The following is a 13,031-nucleotide window of genomic DNA, read 5'->3' as shown; positions in this document are numbered from 1 at the left end:
AAAAGTAGATAGAGGTAGTGGTTATATTGCATTGTGAATGTATTTTAATGCCACTCAACTGTCACTTTATTATGTTTAAGTATATATTATGTTAATTTCACTTTAATAAATTACTTTTCAAATGGAAAGAACTACAGTGAACTAGAAAAATATACATCTGTCATATTTCATTTTAAAAAACCCTCTGTTTTGGCAAAATAATAAACATTAAACTACTGAAGGTCACAGAAAGAGTGAATAGTGGCAACAAGCTTAGAACCCTTCCATTATTCACCATCCTCTCTCTGGAAAAGCAACAGAATTGAAGCAAGAGACTAATTAATAGGTAATAGATTAAGCTTTTGATGGATTATTTGGTGTCTAGAGTTGGCACTGGGAAAGATGATAGAGGGATAACTATAAAAAATTTAAAAATATAAGTCATTAGTTCTGGATGAATGATTGTTTATAAAGAAGTCAAAGATAAACAGTTCAAGGTTTTGATTTTTAATGAATGGGAAAATGGTAAAAGTACTTTTTAAAAAAGAAAGCAAGCATGGCCAAGAGGGTTTTTAATTGGATTTACTCAATATCATAGTGTAAATCATTAACTGAAGTTATAACTTAAAGATTCTACCTTAAAAATTTATACAGGTGGGAGTTCCCATCGTGGCGCAGTGGTTAACGAACCCGACCAGGAACCATGAGGTTGCGGGTTCGATCCCTGCCCTTGTTCAGTGGGTTAACAATCCGGCGTTGACGTGAGCTGTGGTGTAGGTTGCAGATGCGGCTCGGATCCGGCGTTGCTGTGGCTCTGGTGTAGGCCGGTGGCTGCAGCTCCGATTAGACCCCTAGCCTGGGAACCTCCATATGCCGTGGGAGCGGCCCAACAAATAGCAAAAAGACAAAAAAAAAATTATAACAGGTTTACAAGCTTCTGTGTCCTACTGCATTTGTAGGAACACACACACACACACACACACACACACACACACACACACACAAAACTCTGGGCAAAACCTAAAGCTACACACCACCTTCAAATGAAAAGTTAAACAAAAGATGTGAAATTTCATTTCAACTGCAATTTGGCAATAAACCTGAAAAAAGATTCTACCTAAATCTGAAGACTAAGCATAGCAAAGTATAAAAATGCTAACAGTTTAGTACATACGAAATATGCTAACAAGTACAATAAAATCTCTGACTACAAATTCATGTTTAGCACAAGATACATGATAACCCTGTGGTTACATTTTGCTTAATATTACTTTACTCATACATATGTTTTTCAAAATCATACCACTAATAATTGTTGCCTTAATGTATGTTAATTCCAAATATATGTTAATTCCAAACCAAGAGCATTATTAACATTTACTAAATCAATAACAATGTAATGGTTATATATGAAACTTTCTTCTAGGACCCAGAGAGTAAAAGACTTAAGTCTAATTAGCAAGATTTCTACATATGAACCTATCTACCAGATTATGGCAACAATAAGGCTGAAATAAATCCTGCCTCAAGAATCTAGCATACAGCATTAAGTTCTTCCCTGTGCCTAATTTTTAGGCCCCAAAGCTGAGGGTGTTTTCCCTGGGAACTAAAGTAAACTCCAATGAGACAGAATGGGAGCTATCAGACACAGCTACCTCAATCTTAGGACCAGGCTAGAATTTTTCCACAAGCCTTAACAAACTGAGCTCATGTACATCTTCTATTCCCCTCTACTTTATTTTGCATGTTTTTTTTTCTTAACACCTCCCATGTATTTTTTGTTTGTTTGTTCTGTTTTAATGGTATCAAAATATGATGCTCCAATGGAAAATTTATTTATTTATTTACATTGGAGTTTTGCTGACTGACAATGTTGTATTGTGTTTATTTTTAATAATACAATGAACACCTCGATTCAACACTGAAACAGAGATCTAGAACCTTGACAATAAGTTCTATATTTGATTATGGCTTCCGTATCCATCCATCCATCCATCTACTTCCCTTCCCCAAGGCCACAAGTTCCCATTAATAATAATAATGAGAGTTCTTGTCATGGCTCAGTGGAAACAGATCTGACTAGGATCCTTGTAGGATGCAGGTTCAATCCCTGGCCTCACTCAGTGGGTTAATGAGCTAGTGTTGCTGTGAGCTGTGGTGTAAGTCACAGACGGGGCTAGGATCCTGTTTTGCTGTGGCAGTGGTATAGGCTGCAGCTCCAATTTGACCCCTAGTCTGGGAACCTCCACATGCCATGGGTGCAGCCCTAAAAAGACAAAAAAAAAAGAAAAATTACAATACTGGATTTTTCTCAAAGGGTCATATGTTTTTTCATGTTATAAGGCAATGCATTCGTGAGACTGGCAACATAAAGCAAAATCTGGCAAAATGGTTTCTTAACCAGTGACAACTGAAAGTAGCACAATACTTTTATAAAACAATATAGTAAAAATGTATAAAAAGTTACTCTAAATATTAAAATCTTCTAACATCATAAATTCATTTCTATAATCAATTCCAAGGAAATAACGTATTTTTATATTTCATATAGAATACAATTTAAAACAAGATTTGCATCATAGTGTTATTGATAAGAGAGAAAAGTTAAAGATAATATAAATGTTCACTAAGAAGAAAATGATTAAATAAATAATGCTACATCTAATTAAGGTCTGTACTTTGATTACGGGAGCAAATGTAAATTCTTTAATTTCAAAATTGTCATAATATTTTGCATGTTTGTCAAATTCATAGAACTTCCCTATTTATCCCTAATAAAATTTAAAATATAAAATTAAAAACAAGGGTTGACAGCTGGGACTGATATAAGCAAGATATACACTATGAGGTTTGTACTGTCAGATCTGTTTAATAATATGCTTCAAAGTCATATCAAAAGATAAGGAAGGAGATGGGATTAAGATGGTGGAATAGAAGGACTGGAGCTCAACTTCTCTCCTAAAAACAACAAAATTTACAACTAAAGGCTGAGCATTCTTCACCCCAATGGACCGGAAACCTTAAAAAAGATATCCTACTCCAGAAGACAAAGAGGAGGCCACATCAAGAGGAAGGAGGGGCAATTCCATGATATAAACAACCCCATACCTTCTTGTTGGGAAGCCCCACAGACAGGAAACTAACTGGCTCACAGAGATTCACCTATAGGAGTGATAGTGCTGAGGCCCACATCAAACTCTCACATGTGGGGATCTGGCACTGGGAGAAAGAGCCCCTGGAGCATTTGGCATTGAAGGCCAGTGGGGCTTGTGCACAGGAGCTCCACAGGACTGAGGGAAATGGAGACCCCTTTCTTGAAAGACACGCACAGACTTTCACGTGCACTGGGTCCCAGGGCAAAGCAAAGTCTCCATAGAAATCTGGGTCAAACCTAACTGCAGTTCTTGGAGGACCTCCTGGGAAAACAGGGGTAAATGTGGCTTGTTGTCAGGGAAGGACATTGAAAGCAAAGCTCTCGGGAATATTCAGCAGCATGCCTTTCTCTGGAGGTGGCCATTTTGGAAAAATCTGACCCCACTAGTAAGACAGCACTGAGAAGCCCCAGGGCAAACAACAATCCAGGTGGGATCACAGCCCCACCCCTCAGTAAACAGGCTACCTAAAGACCCCTCAGGCACACAGCTGCCTCTAATCCCATCGAGAGACTAAGCCCCACCCACAAGAGGGATTAGAATCAGCTCCACCTACCAGTGGGCAGGCATCAGCCCCTCCCATCAGGAAGCCTACAGCAAGCCCCCCATACCGACTTCAGCCACAAGGGGGGCAGACGCCAGAAGTAAGAGAGGCTACAGCTCTATTATCTATAAAAAGGTCACCACACCAAAAACCTATAAAAATGAAAAGACAGAGAACTATAACTCTGAAGAGGGAGAAAGGAAACACCCCAGAAAATCAGCTAAGCGAGGAGGAGATTCTCAGCCTTCAGGAAAAAAGACTTTAGACTGTTGATACTGAAGATGATGCAAGACATTGGAAATAAACTGGAGGCAAAGATGGATAACTTACAGGAAAACACTGAGCAAAGAGATATGAGATATAAAACTTAAGCAAGAAGAGATGCAAAATACAATAACTGAAATAAAAAATTCACTAGAAGCAGCTAACAGCAGAATACAGGAGGCAGAAGAATGAATAAGTGAGGTGGAGAACAGATAGTAGAAATTACAGGCGCAGAACAGAAAAGAAAAAAAGATTGAAAAAAAATGAAGAGAGTCTCAGACAACTCTGGGACAATGTTAAATGCACCAACATCCGTATTATAGGGGTGCCAGAAGGAGAAGAGAGAGAGAAGGGGACAGAAAAAATATTCCAAGAGATAATAGCTGAAAACTTTCCTCACATGGGAAAGGAACCACTCACTCAAATCCAGCAAGTACAATGAGTACCATATAAAATAAACCCAAGGAAGAATATACCGAGAAACATATTAATCAAACTGACCAAAATTAAAGACAAAGAGAAAATACTGAGAGCAACTAGGGAAAAGAAACAAATAGCATACAAGGGAATCCCAATAAGGTTATGGGCAGATTTTTCAGCAGAAACTCTGCAGGGAGGAAGGGAGTGGGATGATATACTTAATGCGATGAAAGGAATAAACCTCCAACCAAGATTATTTTACCTAGCAGGGCTCCCATTCAGATTTGAAGGAGAAATCAAAAACTTCACAGATAAGCAAAAGTTGAGAGGATTCAGCAACACTAAACCAGCCTTACAACAAATGCTAAAGGAACTTCTCTAGGCAGAAAAGAAAACATAGCAACAGGAAACGAAAATTCCACACATGACAAGGCTCACCAGTAAAGGTATATATACAGTAAAGATATGAAAACATCCATGCACAATTATACCACCAAAATCAGAAATCATGAGAAGAGGTGGGTACAAATGCAGAACACTGGAGATGTACTTGCAATTAAGAGACCAACAACATAAAACAATCTCAAATACATATACACTCTTACATCAAAACTTCCGAGTAACTACAAACCAAAAATCTACAATTGATACACAAAGAAAAATCAACTCAAATACAACACTAAGATAGTCATCAAACCAGAAGAGGAGAGGATGAGAGAAGAAGGGAAGAAAAAAGAGCAACAAAAACAAATCCAAAGCAATTAATAAAATGGCAATAAGAACATACATATCAATAATTTACTTAAATGTTAATGGACTAAACACCCCAACCAAAAGACACAGACTGGCTGAATGGATACAAAACCAAGACCCATATACGTGCTGTCTTCAAAAGACCCACTTCACTTCTAGGGACACATACAAATTGAATGTGAGAGGATGGAAGAAAATATTTCATGCAAATGGGGATCAAAAGAAAGCTGGAGTAGCAATACTCATATCAGACAAAATAGACTTTAAAATGAAGAATATTTTAAGAGACAAGGAAGGTCACTACATAATGATCAAAGGATCAATCCAAGAAGAAGATATAACAATTTTAAATATCTACGCACCCAACATGGGTTCACCACAATATATAAGGCAACTACTAACAACCTTAAAAGGACAAATTGACAACAACACAATAATAGTGGGGGGCTTTAACACCCCACTTAGAGCAATGGACAGATTATCCAGACAGAAAATCAATAAGGAAACACAGGCCCTGAATGAAGCATTAGAACAGATGGACTTAATAGATATTTATAGGACATTCCATCCAAAAGCAACAGAATACACCTTCTTCTCAAGTGCACATGGAACATTCTCTAAGATTGACCACATCCTGGGCTACACATCAAACCTCGCTAACTATAAGAAAATTGAAATCATATTAAGCATCTTTTCAGACCACTACACTATACGACTGGAATTCAATGACAAGAAAAAAAATGCAAAAAAACATAAACACATGGAGAATAAACAACATGCTACTAAACAATCAATGGATTACTGAAGAAATCAAAGAGGAAATTAAAAAATACCTAGAAGCAAATGATAACAAAGATACGACACTCCAAAACCTATGGCATGCAGAAAAAGCCATTCTAAGAGGAAAGTTTATAGCAATACAAGCCTACCTCAGAAAACAAGAAAAAGCTCAAATGAACAAGCTAACCTTACATCTAAAGCAGCTGGAGAGAGAAGAACAGACAAGATCTAAAGTTAGTAGAAGGAAAGAAATCATAAAGATCAGGGCAGAAATCAATGAAATAGAAACAAAGAAAACCATAGAAAAGACCAATGAAACAAAAAGCTGGTTCTTTGAAAAGATCAACAAAATTGATAAACCCTTAGCCAGACTTATCAAGCAAAAAAGAAAGAGGACTCAAATCAATAAAATTAGAAATGAAAAAGGAGAAGTAACAACGGACATCACAGAAATACAAAGTATCATACTATATGCAACTGTACGCCAATAAAACCGAAAACCTAGAAAAAATGGACACATTCTTAGAAAAGTACAATCTTCCAAGACTAAACCAAGATGAAATAGAAAAGATGAATGGACCAATCACAAGTACTGAAATTGAAACTGGGATGAAAAATCTTCCAACAAACAAAAGTCCAGGACTAGATGGCTTCACAGGTGAATTCTGTCAAACATTTAGAGAAGAGCTAACACCTCTCCTTCTGAAAGTATTCCCAAAAATTGCAGAGGAAGGGATACTCCCAAACTCATTCTATGAGGCCACCATCACCCTGATACCAAAACCAGACAAAGATACCACAAACAAAGAAAACTACAGCCCAATTTCCCTGATGAACATCGATGCAAAAATCCTCAACAAAATACTAGCAAACTGCATCCAAAAATGCATTAAAAGGATTGTTCATCATGATCCAGTGGGATTTATCCCAGGGATGCAAGGGTTCTTCAATATCTGCAAATCCATCAGTGTGATACACCACATTAACAAACTGAAGAATAAAAACCATATGATCCTCTCAATAGATGCAGGAAAAGCCTTTGACAAAATCCAACACACATTTCACATAAAAACCCTTCAGAGAGTGGGCATAAAGGGAACCTACCTCAACATAATAAAGGCCATATATGACAAATTCACAGCTAACATCATTCTCAATGGTGAAAAGCTGAAGGAATTCCCACTGAGATCAGAAATAAGACAAGGATGTTTGCTCTCGCCACTACTATTCAACATGGTTTTGGATGTCCTAGCCACAGCAATCAGAGAAGTAAAAGAAATAAAAGGAATCCAAATTGGAAAGGAAGAAGTAAAACTATCCCTATCTGCAGATGACATGATACTATACCTAGAGAATCCTAAAGACTCTACCATAAAAGTGTTAGAGCTCATCCATGAATTTGGCAAAGTCACAGGATACAAAATTAATACACAGAAATCAATGGCATTTCTATACACTAACAGTGAAAGAGCAGAAAGAGAAATTAGGGAAGCAATCTCACTTACCCTTGCATCCAAATGCATAAAATACTTAGGAGTAAACCTACCTAAAGAGACAAAAGTCCTGTACTCTGAAAACTATGACACTGACAAAAGAAGTCAAAGATGACACAAATAGATGGAAAGATATACTATGCTCTTGGATTGGAAGAGTCAATATTATCAAAATGATTATACTACCTAAGGCAATCTACAGATTCAATGCAATCCCTATCAAATTACCAAGGACATGTTTCACAGAACTAGAACAAAATATTTTAAAGTTTGTCTGGAAGCTCAAAAGACCCAGAATAGCCAAAGACATCCTGAAAAAGAAAAATGGAACTGGAGAAATCAGGCTGCCTGACTTCAGACTATACTACAAAGCAACAGTCATCAAAACCCAACAGAAATATAGATCAGTGGAACAGGATAGAAAGCCCAGAATTAAACCCACGCACCTACAGCCAAGTAATCTTTGACAAAGGAGGCAAGAATATACACTGGAGAAAGGACAGCTTGTTCAATAAGTGGTGCTGGGGAAACTGGACAGCCACATGGAAAAGAATGAAATTAGAACACTCCCTAACACCATACACAAAAATAAACTCCAAATGGATTAAAAACCTAGATATAAGACCAGACACTATAAAACTCTTAGAGGAAAACATAGGCCAAACACTCTCTGACATAAATGACAGCAACATCTTCTTGGGTCCACCTCTTAGAATAATGACAGTAAAAACAAAAATAAACAAATGGGACTTAATCAAACTTAAAAGTTTCTGCACAGCAAAGGAAACCCTAAACAAAACAAAAAGACAACCCACAGAATGGGAGAAAATCTTTGCAAGTGAATCAACTGACAAGGGATTAATCTCCCAATTTTATAAATACCTTCTGCAGTTCCATACCAAAAAAACAAACAACCCCATCAAAAAATGGGCAGAAGATCTAAATAGACAGTTTTCCAAAGAAGACATACAGATGGCCAAAAAACACATGAAAAGATGTTCAACATCACTCATTATTAGAGAAATGCAAATCAAAACCACCATGAGGTTCCACCTTACACCAGCCAGAATGGCCATCATCCAAATGTCTATAAACAGTAAGTGCTGGAGAGGGTGTGGAGAAAAAGGAACCCTAGTATACTGTTGGTGGGATTGTAAATTGGTGCAACCACTGTGGAAAACAGTATGGAGATTCCTCAGAAAACTCAAAATAGAACTACCATTTGGTCCAGCAATCCCACTCGTGGGCATCTATCCAGAGAAGATCATGACTCATGTACTCCAATGTTCATTGTAGCACTCTTTTCAATAGCCAAGACATGGAAACAACCTAAATGTCCACGGACAGAGGAGTGGATCAAGAAGATGTGGTACATATACACAATGGACTACTACTCAGCCATTAAAAGGAAAGAAATAATGGCATTTTTAGCAACATGGATGGACCTAGAAATTATCATGCTAAGTGAAGTCAGTCAGACAATGGGACACCAACATCAAATGCTATCATTGACATGCGGAGTCTGAAAAAAGGTCCGAATGAACTTCTTTGCAGAACAGATACTGACTCACAGACTTTGAAAAACTTACAGTTTTCAAAGGAGACAGTTGGGGGGGCGGGGGGATGTGCTTGGGCTGTGGGATGGAAATCCTGTGAAATTGGATTGTTATGATCATTATACAACTACAGACGTGATAAATTCATTTGAATAATAATTTAAAAAATACTTATAAGTCAAAAAAAGATAAGGAAAACTGTATAAAACTATGAAATAAAAAAACTATGAAATAAAATTCTTTATAGTTGCATTAATAAAAACAAATATTTTCTGGACTAAGGACCAATAATATTTTCCTTTAAAGGAAAAATCTTTCAATATTCTAATTACAAACTGGAAATATTTCTTTAAAGGAAATTGCCACTGAAGAATGAATGTGTACTATATAAATAACAGAGAATCATATAACTAGCTTTACCCTATAGTATATTTATTGGAGAGTTAAAAATTGAAAAATCTGGAATTCCTGTGGTGGCTCAGTGGTTAATGAGCCCAACTAGTATCTATGGCCACAAGTTTTCAATAATAACAGTAATGGGAGTTCCCATGATGGCTCAGCGGAAACGAATCTGACTTGCATCCATAAGGATGCAGATTTGATCCCTGGCCTCCCTCAGTGGGTTAAGGGTCCAGCATTGCTGTGAGCTGTGGTGTAGGTCGCAGACAGTTCAGATCTGTTGTTGCTGTGGCTGTGGCCTAGGCCGGCGGCTACAGCTCCAGTTTGACCCCTAGCCTGGGAACATCCATATGCCTAAGGTACGGCTCTAAAAAAGACAAAAAAATAAAAAATAAAGTAAAAATAAAATAAAAAAAGAAATTGAAAAATCTAATAAACTGCATTTTAATAAATCATGTTTTATATATAATTAAAGATAAAATGAGTAAGATCAACACATAAAAATAAGTAACTTTTGTTTGTTTTTTTGGCCATGCCTAGGGCATGTGAAAATTTCCAGGCCACTGCAGTGACAACTTAGCTGGTTGTGCCATAGGAGAACTCCCCCAAGTAAGGGATTTTTAAACTAATATGAAGTGGCATAGTGATTCACAGACAAAAATATTTATTTTTACATGTCAAGTTATTTCAATTAATGATTTATGAAATTAATATACCATGTACACTGCTGTTCCCAATCGTTAGACTATGGACACTTTGGGTGGGAATAAAAGGAGCTAATGCAATAAATTCCTGAATTAATATGCACATATGTATCTTCTCAATGAATATTAAAATATATCTACTATCATTTGGTAGTCTGAACATATTTTGATCTTAAAATAGAATTCTCATTTTTAGACTAGAAATTGTAAACTTTTTACATATCTTTAGAAAGTAAATAATTTTTAGAAATATTTACTACTTTGGTGATATTATTCTAATTCTCCCTTTGATCTTGACAACTTACTATTTGAATAAGTTACATAGTTTCTGAGGAGCATATTAAGATTCAGAGTAAAGTATCAGTACTTGGAAAAGATAACATGGATCTGTCATATTTTTAAAAATGTAAAGTATTTAATGTCTGCATGAATCTGGGTACTATAATCTAAAATCAAGTCTTAATATTACTGTGCAACTTGGATATTAAAATATATAGGATTTTAAGATGAAATGGTATCCAGAACAAATAGTCCAATGAATTAGCCCAATATAAGTGGAGGAATTATAAAATGACATTTATCTCATTTCCTTTAGACCAATGAAAACCTTCATCTAAAACTCACACCTTAAACTAAATCAACATACTTCACAGTCTTAAATATAAAATTTTTCTCAAACATGTCACCAAAAAGCACAGTCCATAAAAGATAAAAATCAACACACTAGACTTCATCAAAATTAAAACTGAAATCAAAGCCAAATTTATAAATAAAAAGGTGAAAAACAACCTTTCAATATTATACTATAGCAATAAATATTTGAGGTAAAATACGGCCATACATAAATCTTGTAAATTTGTGAGGCTATATGAAAATACAGATGTGTTGCTCTTTGACCCATCTATAAGCATGCTAGATTAATTTCACATTTTTTCATTTAAATAAAGTTTATTATTAACACTTACCAGCAGCTTCAAGAACCAGCTGTAGTCTTGCTTTGGCCTGTTCAGCTGGTGGCTAAAAATCAACCATAAAAAACATTTACAAGTTAGTTTTAATAGATGGAGGTTTAAATTAATGCATTATTGAGTATCAGAAAATTTAGAGAACTTTATCATAATCAGTATTAATATTCACCCATATCTTAACAAAATTCTATCACAGTAGCTCTGCAAATCTACTTTCTTACTCTAGTAATCAAATCACACTTTTCAATATTATGATACAAGATGAAATTCTTCCTTTTTTTTTTTTTTTTTTTACTGGGATAGGTCTTATTTATCACCCGACACATACCAATCAGCAACAGCCTAAATAACTGCAATTTAATAATGAGGCAAACCCCACACACTTAACAACATAGTCTCGAGCTGTGTAATTTCTTTGCTTATGGAAACATGAGAAAAGATCTATTAGAATTTAAATAGTAACTTAAGGTCCAATGTCTCAGGCAAATAATATCATAAAACCAAATTATTTTCTGCTTTCCTTAATGTATTTAAAAGAAGCAGTTGTGAGAAAGATAGGATACGAAGTGAGTTACTGATTTTAATTTCTAGTAACTGTCATAAAATTACTCTCTCAATGAACTTTGATCCAATACAGTTGATAATGTTGAAACTGCTTTTGGATATCATATTGATGGCATCTGACTATAACATGGATTGTATCAAGGTTATGATCTTTATGAAAGGTCTGTTAAAACTTTTTAATACTTAAGACTTTACTTCACAATACATTTATTAAAATGTCAACAAATGACTAAATAACCTCATGTTTATATACCATCATTTGAAAATTAACATTCTATGAGATATATTTGCATACTTTGTGAAAAAAACAGTCTGAATGAAAGGAATTATGTAGCTGGATATAGAAAGAAGATATTGTGATCAGAAAAGTAAGAATTTGAAAAGTGCTTTTAAATAAATTGTAAGAAACAGGATGGGAGAATAGCAGATATGATAGAAAGGGAGGAAGGGATAGCCTTTTATATCACAGAAGAGAGGTTAACAAACTATGGCCTAAGCCTGGTTTTGTAGGTAAGTTTTATAAGAACGTAGCCATGCCCATTTGTTTATATATTGTCCATAGTTGTTTTTGTGCCCATCTCAACAATAGCAGAGTCAATTATTTGTGGTAGGAAACTTATGGCCAGAAAAGCCTAAAATATTTACTATCTAGACCTTTAGGGAAAGATTTGCTGACCCCTGCCATAGAAGATGGAAGGTGTGGAAGAATTTGAAACAGAGGAGCATCGCGATGATATCTGCACTCTGATACATCAGTCTAGCAATATACTTGAAGATGAATTGAAAAGAATGTGACAGAAGGCAAGGAGCTCAGTTAGGGAGTACTTAAAGAACTCCAGGTGAGGGCCTGGGATGGAGTAGTAACAGAAAAGTTGGACAGGAAGAACTAGATTTGAGAAATATTTAATTAGTATCATGAAAGGACTGATTGAGAGAGAAGGAGAAGCTGACAAACAAAAAAAAATACTTTATGTCATACGTTTGTAGAGGAAGTGAACATAAGAGTGCTTTACAGTTATAAATATTAAAATTGTGTCATAAAATTAAAATATCATAGCAAAATATCAGTAGAAGACTGTGCCATCTACTAAATGTGATCTTTCTAACAGTTATAAATGAAACTGCCTATAGGAGCCAAGCAATTTACACAAACATTTATAATGATGAAAGGCAAATGACATTTGACATCAGTATCAAGGAGCACGTGACCTAGCTAAAGAAGGCAGCTGGTGCTCAGCAGCTCATTGTTGTCAGGCAGAAATTCAAGCCTAGGGCTATAAAATGTCTTCCTTTTTCCTGAGACTTTAAGTTACCATAAAGACAAATACTGTGTAGAACAAACAGTACTTCTAAGAGCCAGATTCAATTCCAAATCAGTCTATTATCTCTGCCATCTACTTACAGACAGAGTAGAAACATAATACTTTGTGCAATATAACCTAACTAGAATGGCAA

The 13,031-nt window shown here is 35.7% G+C and overlaps 1 protein-coding gene across 1 annotated transcript in view; it reads right to left on the bottom strand.

Annotated features, from left to right (window-relative positions):
• RSRC1 (arginine and serine rich coiled-coil 1) overlaps positions 1-13,031 on the bottom strand; it is a 449,666-nt gene that overhangs the window by 181,834 nt on the left and 254,801 nt on the right. The window contains exon 8 of the mRNA XM_047752433.1: positions 11,010-11,061. Within this exon, the coding sequence (XP_047608389.1) occupies positions 11,010-11,061 (52 nt within the window). The remainder of the gene's footprint in view (positions 1-11,009; positions 11,062-13,031) is intronic.

The sequence above is a fragment of the Phacochoerus africanus genome, chromosome 1 (genome assembly GCF_016906955.1).
Source record: "Phacochoerus africanus isolate WHEZ1 chromosome 1, ROS_Pafr_v1, whole genome shotgun sequence".
Taxonomy (NCBI): Eukaryota; Metazoa; Chordata; class Mammalia; order Artiodactyla; family Suidae; genus Phacochoerus; species Phacochoerus africanus.
This window is presented reverse-complemented; position numbering and strand designations above follow the sequence as displayed.